The following is a 26,887-nucleotide window of genomic DNA, read 5'->3' as shown; positions in this document are numbered from 1 at the left end:
TGGTGGTGGAATGTGCATTTGGACATTTAAAGGCATGCTGGTGCAGTCTCCTCACTAGGCTAGACCTCAGTGAAAAAAACATCCCAATAGTTATCTCTGCCTGCTGTGTGCTCCATAATGTCTGTGAAACAAAGGGGGAGATGTTCCCATTGGGTTGGGTGTGGAAGCAGATAGCCGGCCACAAATTTGGAGCAGCCAGATGCCACTGCAACGCTGAGAGCCAATCGCAGAGCGCTGCGCCTCAGGGAAGCATTGAAAAACTGCTTTTGCAATGAGACACAACAGTAATATGCATCACTTATCTGTGCTGTGCTTTCACTTCGCATCCCCTACCCATTCCTCACCGACCCAGTTCCCCTCTTCCCCCCCCCCTCGATCCTCTCCCCCTCACCCCAATAATCCCCTCTCTTGTTATTCCCTCCCTTGTTATCAGTAAATAAATAAACAGTAATGAATTGGAAAGCAGTACTTTTTTATTGGTGATCCTTCACAGAGAGGAAAAAGGAAAATAATTAAACATTCTGCATGCATTGTGTGGGGCCTGAGAGGGGATACAGAGCCCATTTTGGTTGTGCACACACGAAAGAATCACACATTCGCACTCCTTAAAGGGGCCGTCACCTCTTTCTGCTCCCCTCAACCAGGGAGGAGTGCAACACATACTGCACCCTGTTCAACCTCCTCCTACACCACTTGGGGGAGAGAGCTAGGGAAGAATGCGTTCACTCAGCATTTTGCAGGGACTGCAGAGGGAGTCAGTCTTGCCACTGAGCTTCCTGAAACTCAACCAGGTGCCTCAACATGTCTGACTGATCATTCATTATACACAGCATTTCTTCTTGTGTTGAACGCTCATATTCCTGTACTGCCTTTCTGTTGTCCATGTCCATGTTCAGCCTGTCAGATAATGAAATCCTCCACACTCTTAGCTCTGTGTCAGCAGCCACAGAGGCGTTCATTATCTCATTAGCATGTCATTCTGAGGGGTTTTATTTTGCCTTCTTATCTGTGACAGGTGCTCTGCAGGAGTATGAGACAGTGTGTTGAAGGCCACATTGTCCACTGTAAGGGAAGCAAATCACAAGGTACCCATTGTTAACTCATCCCAAGGACAAAAAGCAATGTTACAATTTATAAACAACTCCCCCTTAGCCTTCCCAAGGGAAGACTATAACCACATACTGTTGTCTGAGTATTGCAGGGGTCTGAGTGCCATCCCAGCCATGGTAAGTAAGGGGCTGGTGCATCTATGTTAGGGAAATTCCCGGTGCCCATGCTGCACAAGTCCATGAAGGGATGTTGGGCTCCCATTGATCAGGCTTTTAACAGGAGGTAGAAAGGGTGAAGGGTGGGTACAGGTAAACTGTCTCTGGAGGAAAAAAATGGGAACCCGTCTGTGGATGCCCAAGACCCATAGCAACAACATCCTGCTTACGAACTTGCGATGTGCTGAACCAAGAAACCTTCCACGGCTGTGCAATAACACACACATTAAAAAAAACTTTCTTGGGCGGGTACTGTAAATGTGCGCTATCTTCCCTAAGAAACCATGAGTGATATCAGCCTCCTGAGGGTCACACAGGTGGAAAGGAAGGATTTGCTGCAAGCATCTGGCTACAGGCCTGGCCCTTATGCTGCTATGCTGTGTTCTGCGATGATGCCTGCACAATTAATACCAGAGTGGCGGGAGAAAGTGTCCTATCACGGTGGAAGAAATAAGGCTGCCCTCCCAAGAAACCTTCTGCAAAGAATTGCAGAGTACCTACATGAAAGCTTCCTGGAGATATTCATGGAGGATTCATGGAGCATTCCTGTGCACATAAATAATCTTTTCTGGGGTGAACCCAATGCTTAAGCACTCCAAGTACGAGGAAGCACAGCCCCCCACCACACACACCACTTTTTCCCACTGGTACGAGATTATGGACTGGGGATATAACCAAAGACATGCAATTTGTAGTACATACTCACTAGATGTGCCTTCCCCAGCATCCCGGTCAGTCATGGTTTCCTGCATTTGGTTGGGCTGCTCCTGTGTTGCAAACAGCTCCTGGCTTTCAGAGAAATGGGATTCCCCATTCGCCTGCCCCCTGTTCTTATCATCCTCTTCCCCCTCATCCACAGACTTGTCCTCATTTATCCCGGCCTCGGATTCCCCCGAGGTATCAACGCTGCGTGGTGACTCAGTGGTGGTGTCTCTGCCGAGAATTGCATGCAGCTCCTCATAAGAGTGGCATGTTTTTGGTGAGGAGCCAGAACAACGGTTAGCTTCCCTAGTTTTCTGGTAAGCCTGCCTCAGCAATTTGATCTTAACACTGCACTGCTGCACGTCCCTGTGGTGCCCCTTCTCCAGCATGCTGCAAGATATCTTCTTGTAGATATCCAAATTTCTTTTGCTTGCTCGGAGCTGAGCCAGAACTGACTCTTCGTCCCACAGACAGATGAGAACTTAGACTCATAGATGCTAAAGTTAGAAGGGACCAATATGATCATTTAGTCTGACCTTCTGCACAACACAGGCCACAGAATCTCACTCATCCACTCCTGTAATAGACCCCTGACCTATGACTGAATTATTAAAGTCCTCAAATCATGGTTTAAAGACTTAAGGTACAAAGAATCCACCAGCAAGTGAGCCGTGCCCCATGCTACAGAGGAAGGCAAAAAAAACCCAGAGCCTTTACCAATCTGCTTTGGGGGAAAATTCCTTCCTGACCCCAAATATGGTGATCAATTAAACCCTGAGCATGTGGGCAAGACTCACCAGCCTGACACCCAAGAAAGAATTCTCTGTAATAACTCAGAATCCCTCCGTCCCCCATCTAACATCCCTTCACAGGCCATCGGCATATCTATCATCAGTAGTCAAAGATCAATCCAATTGCCAAATTAGGCTGTCCCATCATACCATCCCTTCCATAAATTTATCAAGCTCAGTTTTGAAGCCAACTGAGTTTTTTGCCCCCACTGATCCCCTTGGAAAGCTATTCCAGAACTTCACTCTTCTGATGGTTAGAAACCTGTGTCTAATTTCAAGTCTAAACTTCCTGATGGCGAGTTTATATCCATTATTTCTTGTGTCCACATTGGTGCTAAACTTAAATAACTCCTCTCTCTCCCTGGTATTTATCCCTTTGGTGTATTTATAGAGATCAATCATATCTCCCCTCAACCTTCTTTTGGTTAGGCTAAACAAGCCATGCTCTTTGAGTCTCCTCTCATAAGGCAGATTTTCTACTCTGCAGATCATTCGAGTAGCCCTTCTCTGCACCTGTTCCAGTTTGAATTCATCTTTCTTAATGGGGGACCAGAACTGCACACAGTATTCCAGATGAGGTCTCACTAGCGCCTTGTATTATGGTACTAACACCTCCCTATCTCTACTGGATATACCTCGTCTGATGCATCCAAGGACTGCATTAGCTTTTTTCACAGCCACATCACATTAGTGGCTCATAGTCATCCTGTGATCAAACAATATGCCCAAGTCCTTCTTCTCCTTTGTCACTTCCAACAAATGTGTCCCCAGCTTATAGCAGAAATTCTTGTTATTAGTCCCTAAATGCATGACCTTGCACTTTCCACTATTAAATTTCATCTTATTTCAATTATTCCAATTTACAAGGTCATCCAGATCTTCCTGTATGATATCCCAATCCTTCTCTGTATTGGCAATACCTCCCAACTTCGTGTCATCCGCAAACTTTATTAGCACATTCCCACTTTTTGTGCCAAATTAGTAATACAAAGGTTAAATAAGATTGGTCCCAAGACTGATCCCTGGGGAACTCTACTAGTAACCTCCCTCCAGTCTGACAGTTCACCTTTCAGTATGACCCTTTGTAGTCTTCCTTTTAACCAGTCCGTTATCCACCTTTCAATTTTCATTTTAATCCCTGTCTTTTCCAATTTAACTAATAATTCCCCATACAGAACCATATCAAATGCCTTACTGAAATCTAGGTAAATTATATCCACTGCATTCCCTTTGTTTAAAAAAATGTGTTATCTCAAAAAAGGAAATCAGGTTGGTCTGGCACAATCTCCTTTTTGTAAAGCCGTATTGTATTTTATCCCACTTACCGTTAACCTCGATGTCCTGAACTGCTTTCTCATTACATTTTTTTTCCAAGACCTTGCATACTACTCAAACTAACAGGCCTGTAGTTACCCAGATCACTTTTTCCCCCTTTCTTAAAAATAGGCATTATGTTAGCAATTCTCCAGTCATATAGTACAGCCCCTGAGTTTACAGATTCATTAAAAATTCTTACTAATGGGCTTGCAATTTCATGTGCTAGTTCCTTTAATATTTTTGGATGGAGATTATCCAGCCCTCCTGATTTAGTCCCATTAAGCTGTTCAAGTTTGGCTTCTATCTCGTATGTGGTCATTTCTACCTCCATATCCTCATTCCCATTAACCACTCTACCACTATCCCCTTCCTTGGGATGCAGGCTTCAGATAGTTCCTGCAACTTTGACTTGAAGTAATTCCAAAACCTGCTCCTCCTTTAGATCCTCAGGTCGACTCCAGCTGGAGTGCGTTTGGGGCTTGCAGTCACCGTGATCAGTTGTGTTGGCAAGCTCTCTCCACGCTGACCAAACAAGAAATGGGAATTCAAAATTTCCCCGGCTTGAGGGGAGGAGCTATTTCCTGTTTACATGGCCACAGTGCAGCAGACTGCGAATGTGCAGAGCGGACACAACAGATTATTATGGGATACCTCCCGGAGGCCAATAACATCGATTTACGTTGCACTCTGCGTACACTGACACTCATTCAACCCACAGAATTCAACTTCAGCGCTATGCCACTTGTGGAGGTGGTTTTATTAAGTCGAATTTTACCATGATTTAGGTTGGCAGAACTGACATGCCAGTGGAGATGCATACTTTATGTACTTTATGTATATATTACATTGTCAGTGTAGACCAGGCCTGAGACACTACCCTTCCCAATGCACTGATTGCAGTCAGATCCCCTGGAGAATTTATTAATCCTGGGGCCAGATTTACAGAACTAGGTTTGCCCACATTTTGCTCTTTATACTGCAAACCCAGACAAATTATAAAGAGTTTAATCTACTCTTTCAGTTCACCTGGTTATGCCACCAGTGCAAGATGGGTTAGAGATCAAGCCTCGAGTCTTGTTTGTTTTTTAAGCCATTGTAACAAAATTAGGCCCCACCTACCCATGCTCACTGGAGCCTATGTTCAGAACTGTTGCTGGGTTCTGCTATTTACAAATGAATGAACTTGGCCTCATTGCCAGGGGAGAGTTTTCTAAAGCTTTAGTTTGTTTTCCTAACCCGTCAGAGGGTCTTTTCTAGAATATATCTTGTATTGCCAGCAGGGTACACTATGGCTAGTAAAAACATGGAAATGAATTGCACAGAAGCTCGCTGGACTGCTTGGTAAAATGCCCGCTATGCATTGTTCCATAAACACTCTGAGCAGAATTTCCTACTTCCTGATTTCCACTGCTCAGCCAGAGAGGAAAGATGAGTGATAGATAGATAATCAAAGGGCCATATTCAAGGCACACAGAATTCCTGTTGATTCCAGTAGATTTGCCTGAATAAGAGCTGTTTAATGGGAAAAATTAGGGGAAAATCAGATGGAAACTGTAGGGGCCCAGTTTTCGAACTTGATTACCCAAAGTCAGGGACCTGGTGCCTAAATGTAGAGTTAAGTGCCTGACTCTGGATTCCTGCACTAACTGACAATCCAGAGAAGGCTAGAAAACTCTACTGTGTATCTGTACACATATACACCTTTGTCTGGTAACAAAGTGAAGGTGTAAATGAATGAAATTCAGGGAATGCTCAATGAATTTCTGTGCTTCTGGTTTAGGTCAGCCCCAGCTCCCACCCAAGGTGCCGGAGGTTCCACCATTCCCGGGGCAGGAGGGCCTCCTCCTCCCACCAATGTGACCAGTAACAGAAGACTGCAGCAGACACAAGCTCAGGTGGATGAGGTGAGCTGCACACAACACAGGCACTGACGAGATTTTATTTTTTTTTAAAGGTGATTAAAGAACTGTTTGCCTAGTAAGGAACCTGGAGCCATTACTCAATTGAAGTCAGTGGGTTTCTGGAAGGAGATTTACATGAGATAAGGTTTTTAGTAGGGAGATTGCAGAAGAGCTCATTCATAGCCTTTATAACCCTAACACCTCTGCTCACAAAATAAATGTGACTTAGATGCTACCTCTGTTACTGTTCGTAAATAGCCAATATAAATATAAATTTTTCTGGGATTATAAAGTCATAGGCCCTGCCCTGCAAGCTATCCCTTGTGCACTATCCCTGTGTCTGCAAGGCTGGGTTAGTTTCCAGGTCAGGGCAACAGTTACCAAAAAGTGGTTTTTTTTTATTATTATTATTATTATTATTTATTATTATTATTAAACACTAAATTCAGGCAAAGACAAACAGTTGAGCAAGACCAGAGAGCAACAGTTCCAAGAAGTCCCCAGATACTTTAGAATGATTGTTCTGTATTAGACCTAGTTCCAGCATGGATTTCCTCTTAACTGGGATGATAATTCCCCGTAATAATTTTACTCATCATGGATCCATAGGATTGGTGCTATGACCCCAACTTTGGAACAGCCTCTGGGAGGACCCTTTCAGCAAGCCAGAGCCCATTGGGGTCTCACTCCTCCTAGGGCTGGACCTCTGGGCCTTCAGCACTCCTACTTCACACCATGAGCTCTGTTCAGTGAGTCCCACTGAGGCAGACTTCGGAGAAAGACTTGTAAATCTTAGGGAGCAACACGTCTCCAACAGCATCTTCAGTGATCTTCACACAGTTTTGTCAACACAGAAATGATTATTAGTCAATTGGAACCCAGCGTAGAAAGTCCTTGGTTAACATAGAGAACAGGAAGTTACAGTATGGTCCATTTTGGTTGGCCCAGAGCCCCAGTCAAGTGGTGTGTCCCCCTAGCTCCAGCTTTGCCCCTCTGTTCCCTCTTTGTTCAAATTCCCAGACCAGTCCTATCTGGCCCCACCTCAGTCCTTTGTTCTCCAGATGGTCAAACACGGCTGGTTTCCTGCGGAGGCTGGACCATCCATAGTCGTTAGTTGCTAGGTAGCAAATGTGCCATGGGTTGGCTTTGCCATTGTCTTCATGGACTCGCCAATGACTTGGATGTCTCCAATGTCTCCAAACTCAAGACACCCAGGTGCCATTCACACCTTTGCTATAGCCTGCCCAAGAGTAAACAGCCTTTTCCCAGTGTTCCGACAAAATGTTACAGAAAATTCTCACTCGATCACACTCACCATGCCAGCATTCATCAACCCCCATATTCATTGAACTAGTGAAGTTAATCCTAGATGCAACCCATCCAGCATCACCCATTACTAATCCTGGGGTTTAATCATGAATGAGCTGTTGATTTGCAGTATGGCTAGTTAAGTAGTGGATACTTTAGATGTGCGTATTGTGACAGGGTCAGACTAGATGGCTACTGGTGAGTGCTAGAAGGTCAATATATCAGCCCCAGGCTCAGCAAGTCCCTTTTCCCCTGGTAGCTGAGCAGGGGTTACTCCAGGTTAATTAACACACCTGGAGCCAATTAAGGTCCCACTCAGGACTTGTTAAAAGCCTCCCCTCCACAGAAAGGTGGTGTCTAGCATTGTGGGAGTGAGATGAGCTACTAGAGAGTGTGTGAGCAGGCAAGATACTGTCAGAAACCAGGAGGGTTTAGGAGAAGGAGCAGAACTCTGGCAGAAAAGAACCCTGCACTACAAAGACTGGGGGAGGGAAAAACCCTGCCGGAAGAGGGCAAAGCCCTTTCCCAGGCCTGGAGGCCTGAGGTAAAAGACCCTGTCAGAAGGGGAAGACAGAACTGGACGTTTGGTTCGGCACTACCACGCGCAGTGGGGCTGTCAGAGGTCTAGAGCCTCCCCAGGCAAGGAGGCTAGGAAGGGCCCCTGTCCGAGCAGGGTCCAGACATTAAGTTAAGGGGCACAGGGAAGTAACCCAGGGAAGCTAGCAGCTTTCCTGAAGCCACAGCATGAGGCTGCTACTTGTAGGGTCCCTGAGTTGGGGCCTGGAGTTGAGGGTGGGACTGGGCTCCTACCAGCCATTCACTGGAGGGCCAAGAACTCCAGGGAAGAGGCAAGGGCCTCTGAGAACCAGAGACAGGACTGGGACCCAGCAGGGAGTGGCCATCTTAGAGAGGCTGTATTACCCTCCCCCACAACTAGAAGGTGGAAGAACACTAAAGGGTGAAGCAGTTCCCTGAACTACCGCTAGAAAGAAGCGCTAGACCCACCAAGGTAGAGGAAGAGCTTTGTCACAGTATTAAATACAGTACATTGAATGCTTCGTAGGCTATGCTCCATTAGAAATATTCCATTACCTACCTGAACACAACGTAGATTAGGAACAACTAGTTGTATGGAACTCTTTCTTGCTCTCTGTGGATCCTTAATGCCAATTCAGATGTACAAACACAAATGCACTTACAAATATAGGAAAGACCTTTACAGAAATCATCCAACCTGGCCTGCTGTTTTTCTTCATTATAATTAATGTTACATTTTAGATAGAGTTTGCCTCTTTTAGAACCTTCCTCAGCTTTATGACCTGGATGGTCCTCTAATGATATTTGGGCAGATCAGAATAACATCCAGCAACAGAAAAAGCTGGGCCCAATTCTTCTCTCACTTATGTTGGTTTTACAACAATGTAATTTCATTTACTTTAATAGAGTGACTCCTGATTCTCACTGTGGAAAGTGAGAAGAGAATCAAATCTGCTATGTCTTAGCCTCTGGTAGGATCCTGGCTATGGTCAGAATAATAAAATAAACTTGTCTTCCCAGATATCCTGCGTCATGAGGGTGCTGTGAGCATTTACAGAATCAAATCAAATGGCCCTAATTAGGAGATGAAATATGATTATTTTATTGCTTGAAAGGAACTACTTCAAACATATGAAGCGGGTTCTTCAAGCAGGAGAATGCAAATAGGTTCCAGTGATAGATTGGCCAAACCAAAAGCCTAGAACTCGGAAATTCTCAAGACCTGATTCTGAACTTTGGGGTTTGAGATACTCTCTTTAGTTCTGATATGTTTAACTCAAGCCTACAGAAGTCAGCTTTGTAGTGAAGGAGTTTGAATGGAGAGGCAAAATCAGACCGATTGTCTGGAAAGTTACTACCTTGTGAGTGTGGTAAGTGAACAGCAGGTGACCATCAACCCCAGGGTGCATTTGAAATGTCCAGGTTCACTTCCTTGGCCCGTTCAGATTTGAGAGAGATAGAAGTTGCTGTGGGTTGCTTGTCTGGAGTAGGCAGAATTTATGTTTGACATGGTGGGAGGAGCTCAGCCAGTTGCTAAATCACAGGCTGACTAGAGCCAACGAGGCAAAACTCTGTTGGGATTTTCAGGATTAGGATATATGCAACAAGCCAGATCCTTAAAGTCATTGGAACTGTGCTGATTTCCACTAGCTGAGGATCTGGCTCGTCATACTTTACTTTTGTCTTGCCCTCTTACTGCAGGCTTTTCTTAGGAATTATTTTTGTTTCAATGTGTCTTGCAGTAAAGCGTCCTGTAGGTGGCACCAAACACTTGCACTGTGGAAATCCAACAGCGAAGCTATTGTTTTACGACAGTGCCATTTCATTTCTCAAGGATAGGAACAAAACTTTAGATGTGAGTAGAGGTGAAATCTGTTTTATCACTGATTTCTGTGTGGCCAGGATTTCACACTTACAGCCTAATTCTGCTCCGACTGGAAGATAATCAGAGTTTTGCTTTTGACTTAATGGGAGCAGGACTGGACCCACTATCTTTTGTTTTCTCTTGTACATAAATATAAGCTGCATTTTATAACTAATCCGACATGTAGTTCCAGTGTAGTCTCTGCTAGAGGATTTCACTGTTTTCTCTTCACTGTGACCAAAGTGTGTGATTGACTCTAGTTTTTCATTGCTAATTATTCTGAAAAGACTGAATTAGATTAAGTACAGCTGACATAGTGTATAAGAAATTGCAGATCAGTCTCATATTTACTTCTGACATAAGTGGGCACAACTTTATTGACTTCAACAGAAGCTGTGCCTGCTTAAGCGTTTGATGAATTTGGAGCAGGATTTCTATTTTTAACATTAATTTGCTAAAAATGCCCAATCGATGTAAATATATTTCAATTTTCTTTAAAACTGAGTTACTGAGCCTTACCCAGTACCTTCTGTGTGTCCCTTCCAATCTATGCTCTTGTGGGCATCAGGCCCATGCTGGGCTCCATGGTGAAATTAACAAAGACTAGATATTTTCAATGCAAAATATTCTCCCCTCCTTCAATACCAAACAGGATTTCAGACTACTTTGGGAGATCTTCTTGACTGAGAAGGAGCTGATAGGTTGTGGTAGCTCCTATTAGAAGCTCTTATCAAGCGTACTTCTACAATTATGATAGGGCAACTATGTTGTTAAATTTATCAACAGTGAAAACAATAGCTTAGGCTTGTGTTCCCTAACCAACACTATAAGCTAGTATGTACTACAGATGTGCTGGTGTCTGCTAAGTGATAGGTATCTCAGCCAGGTTCCTGTAACAATAGCAAAGCAGCTAACTGTGGGTTAAAGGTACCAGTATATGTTCCTCTGGAAAACTTCATGGAAATAACTAGCGTACATTTTAAATGTCTCAATATTTTATAGTCTATAAGGGACACTTGAGCACAGCATGATTATTTGCACCTTACTGTCTCCCTAGGGCTCCCAGGATGTTTGAGTAGCCCTGTTATAGAGGAATTGACTATATAACATTGACTATATAACAGCAAGCCATAATTTTTATCCTGATAGCAAAGGGGCACTTCCCACACACCATGATATTTCAGTCCCATGAATATAGCCTGTCCATGTATGGAGTGTGCTAACTGAGGGTTATCTTTCCAGGTGGTGGACATCATGCGAGTGAATGTAGACAAGGTTCTAGAAAGAGACCAAAAACTTTCAGAGCTTGACAACCGGGCAGACGCATTACAAGCTGGTGCCTCACAGTTTGAAACTAGCGCAGCCAAGTTGAAGAGAAAATACTGGTGGAAAAACTGCAAGGTAAAGAGTATTGGTATCTGTTAAACCTGCCACATGTTGGTTGTTTACTTTCACTTTGCTTTAATGAGTGCTAATTTAATTAATTTGCTTGTCACAGTGGGTTTGGCTTTAAGTAACCCTTTTTCTTCATGCTGAAAAGTAAGCTATTTTACTCTTTAAAGCATTGGGATAGTCTTTGGAAGCTACAGTTACTGTGAATAGAAAGCAACTTAAACCTATACTGTGGCTCAGAAAACCATAGATTTTGGTGGGGTCTGAAATTTGAATCAGAATTCTGAGGAATGAGAGAACAAAGGAATTGCAACACAGAATCCATCTAGCCCAGTATCCTGCGTCTGAAACTGGCTTGCATTGGCAGCTTTGGAAGAAGGTGCAAGAAACCCTGAAATAGGCAGTTATGGATCAAGATTTCCCAAGGAAGTTCTTTTTAACTTCCCCCAACTAATTAGTAGTTGGCTTCTACACTGAAGCTTGAGCAATTATATCCCTTCCAAACCTCTTGTTAATTTTCAATAGTTACTATCTTTACTCCAGCCAACTTCTGGATTTCACAAACTCTCTAGAATGTTTTGTAAAAGTTTGGGGTTTCACAAAAGTTTTTAGATTTTTGGGAGTGGGGGAAAGAATTTCCCACCCCACCTTCATCCCGCATAGTTCAAACCCAACTGTTTCTGTGGGAAAAATGTTCGATTTAAAAATCTAAGTGTTAGAGCATGTGACACGTAAACTGAAAAAATGGATAAAGCATGTAAAAGCCCCAGCCCCAACATAATAAAAATACACTTGCAGGCATGCACAAAGCCAGTATGAGTCTAACATATATGAAGAGTGGGGCAGAAGAACCTTTCTCCCCTTGTGGGGATTGATGAACCTCTTTCTCCTTCATGGAGGGAAGCTGCTGAAGTAGGCATCCACTGGACTCAGGGCCTCCTCAGGCCACTATGGGAAGTGAAGGAAGAAGAGAATCTCTTTAATGGGGCCAGATTAAGGCAATGCAAAGCCTGAATTCATCAACATCTTGTCCCTAGCCCTCAACAGATTCATCCTTTCTCTTGAACACGCAAGACCCACCCTCCTTCCCATCTTGAAACTGCCTACTCCTCCATTCCATATTCATCCTTTCCAGCCCCCACCCCTCAGCCCATCCCATCCCCACCCAAATACCCATCCATATGCCTCCTCATTGCATGCCCCAAACCAGATGCCCAGCTTCATTGCCCTCGTCCTTAAAAGCCAATGGTGCTGCTGGCAGTTCACCTCCTTCCCAAGTAAGATTGATTGTCTCCAGGGCTGGGTCCCAAGTGCCCTTCTCACCTGCCTTTCTCATCTTGTTGATTGTCTCATCATTTGAATTCTGCATTGCTACTGTGGTATGGATTCTGAAGCAATTCAGATTGTGCCCAGCGAACCATGCTGTGCTGACAATTCAAATGGGCAGAAGTGACGTGTGGAGAGACGTGTGGCCGTGGCCTCTGGCCTCTCCTGCCTGTTCTCTACTCGTTGGTCCCTTGACCTCAGATGGTGGGGCCACTGGGATCCACAAAGCCAGACTTTGCTGGCCTCTGAGACTCTAATTAACTAGACCTACGGCTCTACTTCTCTACCTCTCCTGACCCCCAGGTTCTTCCTGCTCCCCCTGAAAAGAGAGTAAAATGAAGAAAGAATTAAAGAGCCAGAGGAGGGCTAGAGCGAGGGGAGAAGTGGACATTACCAATTGTTGGCTCTTCCTTCCTGTCACATGTGTTCAGGAGGGGATGCTAGAGCCCCATCTGGACCCTCACAAAGGGTGTGCTTTTCAATCATGTTAGCTCAATTGAATTATTTTATCATGATTGAAAGCCCCATTGAGATACTGGTGAACACACCTGAAGCCATCTTAGCTGGCCATGTTGTAGTTTAGGCTACAACACAACCAGTGAACACAGCTTCAAACGTGTTAGCTCAATGGTTCTCAACCTCTGGTCTGTGGGCCACTTGCGGCCCAGTCAGCACACAGCTCTGGCCCATGTGACATGCTCAGAGCCCTACAGGTAGTACTGGATGTGGTCCACAATGGTAAATAGGTTGAGAATCACTGGTGCTAGCCTGTACCTTAACAGATGCTCTCTCTCAGATTGTCTCGTTTCTAGGAAATGCTACATTTCGGGCCTGTAAAAGTTAATTACAGGGTGTCTGTGAGGATTAAGAACACTGAGACAGAGTTAACAGCCCATCTAAGGACAAAACCAGAAGTAACCTTTTACTATGCAAAGACCTCATTTTTCTTTCTTTAACTCTTTCTTTATAGATGATGATCATCCTTGGTGTAGTATGTGCAGTCATTCTTGTTGTAATTATAAGTGAGTAATTCATTTTTATTTACAAATTAAATAGCTCTGTGATTTCCAATGTCCTCATGTCAAAGAAAATAAAACATTTAGGAAGATGGTCTGACTGTGAATATCCCTTTCAAGTGTCCTGGTGTTCTAATAAGATATACTATGAATTTCACTGAACATTAATTGACTGGGAGTTGGAAACATTCAAGTTTTAATGGCACCCATTCTGTTATATTACATAGTTTCCCCCAATATAAGAAGTCACCTTTTCAGGATTAGGTAAACTTTTATGCAATATCAAAGAACTCCAGTCCTATTCTCATTGAAATCCATGACGCAAATCCTATTTACCTTAGTGGGAGAAGGACCAGTCCTTTAAATTAGTTCACTCTTACAGACTCTGGACAACAGGCCAAATTTTAAGGTATACAGAGCCTTAATTTTTCAAAAGTGCCAGTCAGTAGCAGTTGTGCACATAGGGGCCTATTGGGTGCCTTTCTGCACCTTTAGATATCTAAAACCAGGCCCAAAGCCACCTTGATTTCTCAGTTACAAACGGAAAGTCTCATATTCCATACATCTGTATAATGCCTGGAAATAGAATATGAACAAAGGGTCACAATCACATAGATAGCAAAGCAAGGATCTCGTAATAGTAATCTGTGTTCAGATTTCATACACATAGAGAGACATTAGTATCAGAAAGGAAGGATTACAAAGTCTTTTCTTTTTCTTTTTATATGTATAAACTATGAGTTAGCAACAGCTGTTACAAATGAAGTTTTCTTTGATGTAAGTTTAATATGGCATTAGATATTAAAACTGGGGTTTTGTTCAGTCAGACAATACTGCCAGTACTCAAAAAGAGGTTTAACAGGAAACTATGTTATGTGCATGCACTAATACCACATTCTCAGATTACATACTTCACCTGCAGTCTGTGTATGTTTGCTTCTGCTATACTTACAAACGATCAGTAAACATGATTTAGGTGCATGGTTTAGGTAATGTATGAGTTATATAAAAGCTGACACCTGTGAGACCCAGAATGATTTCTGGGTTTCGTAATTCTGAATGTAAAAGACTGGAAATGGTAGAATGGGGAGTGGAGGCTTAGCCATGCCAAGTACGTACCCAGAGCAGGATTTAAGGGCAGGTGACCCAGGCGACTGCCTAGGGTGCCAGGTTTGGGGGGCGCCACGCTCAGGGTGCTGTTTTTGTTGTTAGTGATAAAAAGGAAAATAGAATGTTTGAAGTAAAATGCTTATATATGGCATGAATAAATACAGATTTACAGATCCCAGCATGCAAATTTATCACATTATATGCCAGGGATAAATCATGCAGGCAAATTGTGCATCAAAGTCATGAAATGGGATACAAATGCAATAAAATATGGTATTCAAAAGTTTAACAAAATGAAGGGAGGGGTGCCTTTGGTCTAGGGCCAGCACGGTACATACCCACTGGTTTTAGTGGATTTGTATTCGAAACACCTAAGCCATGCCTCTGCTACCATGACTGCATTGCTATTCTTACCCACACTAACTCCATGAGAGCTAGCACGAGTGTGTGTACAAGAGCAGAAGAATCACATCCCTAGCTCATAGTGTAGAAATAGCCTATGATTTGAGGCTGAGTTTTTAGTTTGTGATTCCCAAACCCTGTAGTGTCACTTTACAAAACCAAGACCACATCTCACAATTGTGAAGCCTAGTGCAGTACTTGAGAGAATTAATGCTTTAAGGCCCAGGGTCATACATTTTTTCATAAATATTGCATTGCAGTCCAGATTGTTGTTGTTTTTCCACCCCAGTACTGTTTAGAGGCCTCAACTTACTTTAGGACCCCACTTTGCTAAGCACTGTACATACACATAGTGAGAGACAGTCCAAGCCACAATAATATGTCAGTCTAAATAGACAAAGCAGATGAGGGAAAGGAGAAAGGAAAATAGTATCCCCGTTTCACAGATTGAGAACTGAGGTGCAGAGAAATTAGGCCCTGATTCAGGACAGCATCCCTCAGGTCAGCATTTAAGCATCAACTTAAGTCCCATAGAAGTCAATGGGGTTTAAGCACTTACTTAAAGTTAAGTGTGTGCTTAAGTGCTGTCCTGAATAGGGACCTAAGTGATTTATCTGGTGCCTTAAAGCACAGGGTCTAGTGCATCCATTTCATTGGACTAAATGTTGCTCTATAATCAGAACTTTATCAGGCTATGATTGAAGTCAATTGGAGTTCTGCCCTTGATTTTAATGAGGATAGGATCACATGCTCAGTGATTTACCCACAACATTTACCTATGCTCATGTCTGTGGCCTGAAGTCTAATATTAACTATATAATAACATTTGTTGTTTTCTTTTTTCTTCTCTCCTTCCTAGTTTATTTCTGCACTTGAAAAAGCACCGAAGGAAGGCTTGGCATGGCTTTGTTCATATCAACCTCTTTTCTGATGTTCTCTTATTGAACTCTGCTTTTTAATTCCTGGTATCTTGGGGAGTTTTGCCTGTAATAATCCGTAAGCATTCAATGTAGTGTGTTTGGTATTATGTTGTCCCCACACGAAACTGTACCAGCTAAATACTGCCAAGTAGTTCCATGCGTGGTCTTATCATTGTGTCTTAAAATGCATCCACAATGACCTTCTGAAACTGTAATATATGAAAAGCATCCTCAACTTTTCAGAATGATAAGAGAGCAGTTATGAGGAAAGTTCTTATTTTAAAAGGATACTGTCATGTAATTTAGGCCTAAATTTAAGGTTTTATTAAATAGTAGGGCCAAAACTATCAAACTTGGGTGCCTAAATTAGGCTGCAAAATCCATATCTAAACACATAAATGAAAGTGGCCTGATTCACCTAGGACTAATTCTGTTTTAGCCAATGGGAGCTGCAGATGTTTAACAAATTTGTATGTCAAGTTACTTGAATTTAGGTGCCTAAATATGTAATCTGAAGCCAAATTTTAGGCATTCAGGTTTGAAAATATTTGGTCAACAATAAGAATGTTTTCATGGATTTAAACTTTCCATTAAGTTGTTGTCTATACAAACTTTGTGGCACCGTGCTAGTGTATGAGAACCAGAAAGAGAACTGGATGAGAAGCAAGAATGACACTGACAAGTAAAGAAACATTATACATGACCCAAAAAAATTAGATTGTTAACAAACCAAAGCAGTGGCCCTCAGATTTATGGTTCATCTATAGCACTTGAACCCAAGTTCTGGAAACACTTATGTATGTATTTTTAACTTTAAGCACATGAGTAGTCTTACTGAAGACAGTATGCATCAGTTTCCAGAACTTTGTCCATGGAATCTCACCAAATGAATCATTTGAAAATCAATCGGTGAGAGATTGCGGGTGAGAATTGGGATGAGGAGGATCCATTAAAGGACTGTTCTCTTTAAAGTGATCAATGGAATGAAAATGTCAAAGAACTGCTGATCTGAGGCATTGTCATTAGTATCACAAATAAGGCAATCTATAAATTCTTAAACTGACCGCATCTCCTTTTTAAAAGGGCTCTGTCAAAATATTTGTTATACTTTTTTAAAACTTGCTATTTATATTCCGTTTATAATGGCCCTTGTTGGTTTGGAAGTTTGAAACTGAAATATATTTTCATTTCAAAATTTTTCCCATTGTCCACACACACTGGTCTGCTGTTGTAGGGTTGCTCACAAGTGGTGATCTTCTGACTTTGTATTAGGATTTTTTTTAAACACTGACTAATTTGTTTAGAAGAGGGAGGAAATACTATCCAGAGAGAATGATATTGGTTTTTATTTTTAAACAAATATAACAAATACAAATAAAGATGTGTCAAATTTGGGGCCTAACAATCCTGACAGGGTCAATGTAGAGTGATAACTGATAACTTTTCTGCTGTTTGCCAGAAGCTGGGAATGGGCAACAGGACGGATCACTTGATGATGACCTGTTCTGTTCATTCCCTCTGAAGCACCTGGCATTGGCTACTGTTGGAAGACGGGATACTGGCCTAGATGGACCATTGGTCTGACCCAGGATGGCCGTTTTTATGTTCTTAAGATTTTGAAGTGTAATTGTTGGAATAAATACCAGAAAAAGGTTTGTGGGTTTTTTAGGTCTTTGGCTACCATAGGCAAAATTTATAAATGTATTGATAACACCTGTAAACATTCTCATTGTTAACCATCACTAAATATGGTGTTAGAGAAAAACCAAAACAGATAGTTAAGGCAATCAGTATATATATACTAATGTGACACTATAATGGACATATATACAAATTGTGCTTAAAGGGAATTATGAAGAGACAATAAGCAATGGCTAGTTGAAGGGCTTTAGTTGTTTTAAATTTTGCTGTCTATTTATTGTTTTATTTTACATATTCCATATGATATATAGAAATAGCAGATGCCCACAGCCTTAATGAAATGGAAATGTCATTTTGAAAGCTACTGATGTATTACTGGGCTTAATGATATGTCTTCTTTACTTCAATCTCGTGAGGGAATAAATGCACAAACTCCAAAGGCTCATTGACTAGGGATAGAACATTTGTTTACCCTGAAGTAATTAAGGGCCTGATCCTGTGAGGTGCTGAGTACCATTCCCATTGAGTTGGCTGCCTGCAGGATAGGGAACTTACAGAAAAAGGCTAAGCAGTCCAACTTGGAAACTTTTTTTAACCAGCAAAACAAGTGGCTGGCTCTTGTAAAAATAACTAAGGTCAGACTCTGCCACTCTTAATTTTCAGTAGTACGTTACACCCCATGTAAAGAGATTTATTTCCATGGAACTGTTAAAAGCCTGTATAGATGAGGGAGTGTGGCTATACTAGTGAAAACCCCTAAAGCAGCCACACTGCCTTGGTGCAAAATGTGGCTTGAAGTGGTAACTTACTGGGGTAAATCACACTGGTGTAGAACATCTACAAAGGGGGAACCCCATCCCATTTACACAGGCCTAAATTACTGCTCATTGTGAGTAATGATAGCAGAACTGGCTTCTCTAGTTAGTGGCCCTTAACCAGGGGTACATGTACGCCTGGGGGTACGCAGAGGTCTTCCTGAAGTACGTCAACTCATCTAGATATTTGCCTAGTTTTTCAACAGGCTACCTAAAAATCATGAGCGAAGTCAGTACAAACTAAAATTTCATACAGACAATGACTTGTTTACACTGCTCTATATATAAGGCCACGATTTTGGCACAGGTATTTTTATTAAAAGTCACAGACAGGACACGGACAATAAAATCACGGAAACACACACAGGGCCAGCATTAGGGTATAGCAAGCAGGGCATTTATTCGGGGCTCCATGCCACAGGGGACCCTGCAATGCTAAGTCACAGGTGGCAGTGCTCGGGCTTCGGCTTCACAAGTGAAAAACAGGCCCAAGTGTTACTCTGACATGTAAGTACAATATTTATGTTCCAACCGATTTATTTTATAATGATATGGTAAAAAGGATAAAGGAAGCCATGTTTCAGTAATAGCTTGCTGGGACATTTCTGTGTTTTTATGTCTGATTTTGTAAGCAGGTCGTTTTTAAGTGAAGTGAAACTTGGGGGTACGCAAGACAAATCAGACTCCTGAAAGGCATTCAGTAGGCTGAAAAGGTTGAGAATCACTGCTCTCGGGAAAGCAAGAGATCTAAAGAGTAACAAATCCAGCTAGGGACATAACCAAAAGAGGCGGGTGAAGAAGGGGGAGGCTGGTCTTCCTTGTAGCTCATGCATATTATAAGATCCCACTAGAATATCCTGGCTGTGACTTGTACTTCCAAGATGGCAGAATGTGCACTCACTCTCCCTTAGGGCCTTGTGCGGTAAGTGTCCTTCATCTCCTAACGAAAGAACCATATTAAATAGTATTCTGTAATGTGGATCATTGCTAGAGCTCAGATCTTATCTACAGGGGAGAAATTAACCAGCCTAGCTGTTTTGGAATGACTGCTACAGCTATTCGGGTAGAATTTTGCTATTCTGGAATAACTCCACCATTTGGACAATCTGCTCCAGAATAAAAGTGACTTATTCCAAAATAATTACTTAGCTTTGAAAATGGAGTAATTATTCTGAAATAAAGTTATTTTTACTTTGGATTAGAGTGAACTTGATTAGAGTGAACCCATGGGCAGATGCTCTGGAATAGCTATGCCGATCAATTTCCCCACATAGAGAAGCCCTCAGGTCCCAGTGAATAATTCCCAGTGAACAGTTTATCCACCAAATGTCGCCTCTCATGTCTTGCAGAAGGCTTGGAAACACATACAAATGTCCTCACCTTTGGTAATTGAATGTATTAAAGAATGGATTCATCATGAATAAGTCACTTGTGAGTATTTGACACTTGCTATTGTTTTGTACTGGCTAGTTGTGCTTGGTATAATAAGTTGCATGGTTATGTTTCTATTCCATGACTGGATGAGTGAGCAAGTGCTTCCTTCTCTGCCCAGCTCATCTTCACAGCTACATAGAGGGACCGCTGAATGGCTTCCAAATGGGGAGATGAAGTTGCTCAGTTGGTGGTAACATAGAACTGTGCAATGCCATGTTCTTCTGTATTGTGGAACCCTGTGGCTCTAGCCTGGTGCAGGTTACAATCTACAGAGATATAAAACAAAAACCTCACCGCACCTACCAAACCACAGTGTGCATATCACTAGTTTTAGAGCCATGATTTATTTACTTTTTCTACTCACCATGTCTTTAAAAAAAAAAAAAGAAATTAAATTTAAAATCTAAGTCAACCTAGAGCTACAGCTGCCTATGTGAACATCCAATAATTGTTTCCCATATAAGTGTCATCATGTATGAACAAGGATGAATTATTACTGGTTAGAGTGTAAAGGGCCCAGTTATGATTGCTCTAGCACATGTGCTCATGGGTGGGCTGGTAAAGGGGCTTATTGGGTACTTCCATCCCCATCCACACCCCAGCTATTCCACATAGGAAGCAGCCATAATTCGGTTGTTTGTGTGAGGCCCACCATCTTGGGGACTGAAGAGGGGACTTCCAGTCCTGAAAGCATGAGTCTCTACAGTTTGAGCTAAAGAGTCAGGCTCTGTAGCTGACCACTATGCCAAACTCATATCCTCTGGGGATCAGGCAGAGAGGGAGACTTGTAACACATGCTGATCCTGACCATTGGATTACACATGCACAACACTGAAGACCAAATAGCACTGCTAGCAGGGTACATCGCCCTAGAGGGAGGATGGCTGGGGAAGGGCGTGGCCAGAGACCAGTCACTTGTTACAGAAGCTCTATCTCATTCCATAGCTGTTACAGAGGGTGCCGCTGACGGTGCTTCAGTTATTGCCCCAGTGGTGGTATCTGTTCCTGTACTCCACAGACATAATATCTCCAAGGATCAGTGCTTAGGCACCTCACCGTCTCCCCTTCTCACACCACTCTCTTTGCATTAATTTGGCACTAAAAATATAATTTATGGTATGTAACATGCGAGTGAATTAACATTGCTCTGGGAACCAAAACAGTTGCACTTCCTGACTTGTCTGTCTAAATATGTTGCAATAACATAGGTTTGTTCACTTAATAGTATTATGCAAGGGTACTGTCACCACATTGTAAGTGGCATAATTAAAAAAAAATCTTGTAAAGATCCTATATTTAGCTCTGGCCCTGTAGGACTAAAACCTACTTAAAAACACTAATTAATCATTTTTAAAGCCGGCATTTTTAATTCCTTGGGATCTTGTATGACATTAATCCAATAGCAATTCAAGGCTAATGAGTTCTTTTCTAAGCATGCAGAGCTCTTGGTCCTTTTTCTTTTTTAAATCGAGTTCTGGAATGAGTGATTAAAACACCTGCAATGATTAAACAACACTGTAATAATTACATTAGGAAGAATTAAAATCCAGTACATTTCTAGCTTGACAGTAAGATTTGTGGAAATTCCCCTGTCAGCAGCCCATCTCTGCTCCTGCAGATGTGCCATAGCTTGCATGTAATTTGAACTTAATACAAATTCTATCAATTTCTTTTTTTTGCCATCATTTTAGGGCAAGACTGTCCTTATTAGGGTGACAGGCAGGTAGGGGCTATGAAATGGTGATCTTGCCCAGAAGTATATCTGCTATGGCAGGCTGAAAGTCTTCAGGAACTCTTGGGAAGTATTGGCCTTTCTGGCTTCTTCTTCGCCCTTTTACAAAGTGAATTGTCCTCTGCTCCACCCACATGCAGAGTTAGCTCTTCTAACCAACGAGAGAGGTGTGTGTGGATAGTCCCACCCTCTTCCTTGCTCCCCTCTTTGAGGATCTAGGTTCACCATCTGCATTAGGGGCTCTATCTTACCAGTTGCTAGGCACACTGGCTCTATCCAGTATTAATCCACCTGTCCTTGTGCACAGGCATTTCTCCTGTCACCTGTACAGGGGCACAGGGCTTTAATCCAATGCCCACTGAAGTCGATGGAAAAATTCCCATTGAGTTTAGTAGGCATTGGATCAAGCCCTACAGAAGAAGTGGAAGCTTTTTGTACTTTCCCTTCCTTTATTGCCACACAGAACTGGGCAAAAGCAACCCTTCATTTTAAAAGCCTGTAGTTTAACTACTTCTATACAGAGAAATAACTAAGTCACCATTCTTCAAAGACAGAGTAACATTCCCGACACAGGAACTAGAATTTGTAAAGGAACAAACCAACAGCACTCAGAAATCATTCTTTCCTCCAAATTGCCTTTCCCAGAAACACTTCCCATTCCATTTCAAGAAAGGTTCTTTCTAAAACTAATTTCCTGTCTATAATTCATGAAAGCAGTTCTTCGCTGGTTTGCTCAGTGGCTTTATTTCTCATCTGTGACCCGAAGGACTCCCTACCTTAAACCCACACACACAAATCTAAGCCACCCAAGGAGCTTACATTTTTTTTCTGTTGTGCTGACATTTAAAAGCTACATCTTACAATAAAATGGAAAACCTAAAAAAACTGTGGCAGTCTAGTTACATGCAGTTTTGCTGGAGTAAACACTGGTTATTCAACAATGAGTCATTTCTGCAGTAACCTCATTCTGTCATGACTTGATCACATGCACTTGCTCACCAAAGCAACAGAGCCAAATTTTGCTCTCTTTTAAAACATGAAAACATTCTTGTGGCTAATTCATAATTCTCTAGTAAAATAGTGAAGCCTCTATAGGTACAATAAGTGTAACAGAGCAATGTGGTCTTCAAAAAGAAAAGACTTTAGAGGACATTAAAATTAATTCTGAAAAAGACTGCTCATTATTTAGCTCTTACTCCATTTTCCTGCTTCCCTGCTACCCCCACCCTCCATTAGGGTGCCTTGATATTAGGAGCTTTGTCTTTCATAGAAACCTATTACCCCCTCATAGGACCCTATTACCCCTCTCCTGTCCCAATTTTTCACACTTGCTATCTGGTCACCCTCAATCCCATGCTTTTCATGCCCCATCATCTTCAGAAGCCAACAAAGGTAGTTTGAACTTCTACTTTTGAAGCATGCTGTGTAGGGGCAGATTTTACAAGAGCACATTAGCCTAACTGCACACGAGTTCACTGAATGGGAGTTTCACCAGTCACTTCAGTGGAAGCAGGGTTGGGCCCATGCTGAGCAATTTAGAAAACTCCACCCTTAATGCCCTCAATCTTGAAACTGGTTTCTTATTGATCCTAGGCATGGGATTAAAGGCAGAATATGGTCCTGAATCTTTATTTGGCATGGAAAAATGGAACAGGCATGATGGTCCCCATGGACTGATGTTTATCCAACCACTTTTGCTAAACCATTCAGCACATCTTGAATTGTTACATGGTCGTTTTAATAGGCTTTTTAATGCCTCGAATAACAGAACAATCATCAGTTCTGACAGAAGGGGGAGTAAACAGCACAATGATGGCAGAGTAATGCTAGCATAATAAGGGCAAGGTCTGGGAAGAGCTGTGAATGTCCATGACACGACTAAAATAAAGCAAATGGACTTAAAGAAACTGAAGGGTATTGAATAATTTTGTAGCTGACTATACATGAGTGCACCTCACCTGTGTAAATCAAGGGGTCTTGCTGCATGATTCTTGTCTGAGTAACATAAAAAGATCGGGTGTATAATGTAGTGGGCATCATTCAGAACAGCTGTTAGTTTGAACAGCAGTTGAATTTACTTCCTCAGCATTTTCCATTCAAAGCAAAGGGAATATGACAAATATTGCAGGGAAGTGAAATAGTGCAATGTGATTATTTTGTCTTTTAAAAAAAAAAAAAAGATGCCCATTTTGAGTCTAGAAAGCAAAGTCAAGCATTTGTTGTTTGTATTTCAGCAGTGCTCTAAGGCCCCAGTCAGGGTCAGGGATTCATTGTGCTTGGTGCTATATAAACACAATGAAAAGTCTCTGCTTCAAAGAGGTTACAAAATCTCAGTCTGCCAGGAATGGGGAATCTGTTTTAGCCATAGAAGAATTATTTTTTTTAACTGCCAGCTCTGCTCCAATGTCTATGCTTTTCCTTTGCTATTTTACTCCAATCTACCTCCATCAATCCATAGGTCAAAGTTGGTGGGGGCAGCAGGAGGTGCTGATGGAGGAGAATTAATTAATTCATACCCTCAACATGCATATATGATCACTTGTTGTTTTCTAACTGGTGTGGTGAAAAGAGTTTGAAAGAGTTAAGAACTTGGAATATTTGAATCCATCTTCCAAAGTTAGTTAGGTCAGCCAATAAATCGCATGGCTTTTCTAAAAGAGAAACTAGTAACCACACTACATTCTGTTAGTTTCTGTTTATGATCAATAGGATACATTGTATTTAATACAACCATGAATTTACAGATTCACAGCACATCATTGCTTCCGGTGCTTCGGCTATTAATTATAGTATTGAACTGAAAGGATACAGTCGTTTTTCCATTTTTCACTGTATTGTTGGCTTGGTCTGAGAGTTTAGCTGTCGGCTGTAATTAAGATGGTCCTAGCAAGTTTACAGGGAGACACTATAATGTTTCAGATAATTAAGTGCAAACTTTTATGGCGTTTATGAAAATTCAGGGTTCAAGGTAAAGACATAATAAGCATAGCGAGTTTGCATTTAGCTGGTTTTTGTGGGTTTTTTTTTTTTTAAAAACCAGAGATCTGTTGTTAAAGAGCCCGGTAAGCATAAAAATATCCAAATATTTAGTTTCACAATCCTGTGTGTTTATGAAAAAATATTTTTATAGTAAGACAGATATGATAAGCCTGACATGTTATTGTATGGATTCTCTCAATAAAGAAAGGGGATTAAAAAAGAAGAAAGAAAATATGAAAGTGCCTGAGAAATGTGCAGAAGTTTGCATAATAAAAACCATACTCACATTTTCGGATGACAATTCCTGTGATGCCACCAACTGATTTTCAAAATGAACCCCCACTCACACATAGTAATATTTTATCTACAAAATTATCTTAAGAACTTTAGCCTAATGGAAAGGCTAGACCCTAAAACCTGTCATTCATTCTGTGGCTTGAAAAATCCTCTCATCTGTAGCATAAAGTTTTCGCAGGTGAGAGCAATCAACTTCTGTAAAATCTAAGCTTTTGTTTAACAAAATTCTAAGTCATTCATCTTTATGATCATAAAAATCTCTTTCCAAATATGAAAGAGCAGATGTAAAGGGGCTCTGCTGCAAACTGTACCGCAACCCTGGCTTAGGTTGACAACAATGAATTTATTATAAACTCTGATTGTTTCCTTTAGAATTTACTGTTTGTTGTATTTGGTGTTGTGTATATAGAACTACCCTAGTTTCATGCAATGTTCAGCAATGAAGCAAACTTTACGGCCAGCTAATTAGTATTCTTCCTTTGATGCTTTTTGTTTATGATCAAACATATATACAAGACCCAATTCTTTGAGGCAGGGAACGTCACCTGAATGGGGATGAGCACCTTTAGCACCCATTGATTTCAGGGTGAGCAGAGGACAGACAGACCCAGAATGAGCCTCGCAGAGGACCTGATTCAGAAAAGTATCCCTATTCACAAAAGCACTTAAATATGTGCTTAACGTTCAGCACATATTTAAGTGCTTGCCTGGATCATGGCGAATTATATAATAGAGTTTAAACATAAACTAGTTTATTGTTCTAAATTGAATTGTTCTTTTATACACATACTTCAATAGTGCCCAACTCCCTAATAGCTGATTGCTAATAATCACAAAAAATTTGTTTCCATGTTAATAAATGTTGTTCCCTCCTAATCCATCAACCTCATGTGAGATAGAATCCCATAATCCCCTGTAATGCTGTCAGGACGAAAGAATATTGCCTATTACATTGCAATTGAACAGATTGCTTGTATAACCTTCTTAACCATTTAAAACTGATCTATTCTACACCCTCATGTAATATGCTTTCCTGTTATATGTTTATTTTTCCTTGTTCCCACTGACGTACTGGCAAGTAATTTACATTGCCACTTACCTACACAATGTCTCATTTGACCCATAGTATTTTTAATCTGTTAAGTATATCATCTCATTCCACTATCATGTGTGTTATGTAAAGAAAATGTGCAGCTTTTTCTGTTAGATCACCATTCTAAAAGTGCAAAAGAAAAGCAGTCAGCAATGCTGTCTGGAAAATTCTTCTGTTCAGTGACAATGTAGGGCCAGCTTCTGTAGTACAGTGTGGCCCCTTTGCACCATCCTGCCATGTAAAGGGACTTATAAAGAGGGTGAACCTAGTACGCAGGGAATACCCTCAACAGCCTCTAGTGTAAGGGGCATGCCAGGAGTATGGCTGGAGTGTGCTATGCTCTGCTTAGTCTCAGTTTCTAGAACAGCCTCCAGTTCAAGCCATTACAGCTTAGAGCAGCCTCAAGGCTACTCTAAATTGTGTCAGTGGTGTCCAGAACCTGGCTTATTATCCTAATTCAGATCTGAGGAGGGAAGGGAAAAACTATTTTACTTTTTGTTTTTATTAAGCTTATCAGCACATCTGAATAGTTTGGAGTTGTTTTGCCCGGAGGATTCATAAAGGCTCAATGTAGACATCAGTGTCCCAGAAATATATATCCTGCATCTCTAGTTGAAGGCTCTAAGCACATTAACACTAAAGTCCAATCATCTTGCACAGGAAATATTTATCATCTCCTTCTCCACACTCTTCCCAAGAGATACTAAGGGAAACCTCAGAATTGAAATATTACTTGATAAATTTAGTTTGTCTCTCTTTCTGGATGATCAGAAGAGAAAGAAAAATATTTTAGACAGGTGATGAAAAACTCAATGTTTCTTTTACCACCCAGCTTCTCTACAAATGTTCAAGTTTTCTAAAAGGATTTGTTGTACTGAATGTGGGATTTGATAAATAAGAAGCAATTTCCACCAGACACATTTATGTTAGATTCGTGCAGTATGCCACCCCCCAGTGCTGTCTGTGGGACACTGATATACCATAATGATCCAGGGCAGTCTGTGGCTGAGAATATTCCCTGCCCTAGATTGGAAAAATGTATATT

General features: G+C 41.6%; 1 protein-coding gene across 1 annotated transcript in view; it reads left to right on the top strand.

The window, feature by feature from the left end:
• Nucleotides 1–16,225, top strand: part of LOC137147129 (vesicle-associated membrane protein 2-like) — a 79,279-nt gene extending 63,054 nt beyond the window's left edge. The window contains exons 3-6 of the mRNA XM_067538930.1: nt 5,856–5,979; nt 10,928–11,086; nt 13,374–13,425; nt 15,791–16,225. Of these exons, the coding sequence (XP_067395031.1) occupies nt 5,856–5,979; nt 10,928–11,086; nt 13,374–13,425; nt 15,791–15,807 (352 nt within the window). The 3' untranslated portion in view covers nt 15,808–16,225. The remainder of the gene's footprint in view (nt 1–5,855; nt 5,980–10,927; nt 11,087–13,373; nt 13,426–15,790) is intronic.
• Nucleotides 16,226–26,887: the final 10,662 nt, after the last annotated feature.

Source organism: Emydura macquarii, unplaced genomic scaffold (assembly GCF_026122565.2).
Source record: "Emydura macquarii macquarii isolate MOO-44397 ecotype Brisbane River unplaced genomic scaffold, CSIRO-AGI_Emac_v2 contig_499, whole genome shotgun sequence".
NCBI classification, from domain to species: Eukaryota; Metazoa; Chordata; order Testudines; family Chelidae; genus Emydura; species Emydura macquarii.
This window is presented reverse-complemented; position numbering and strand designations above follow the sequence as displayed.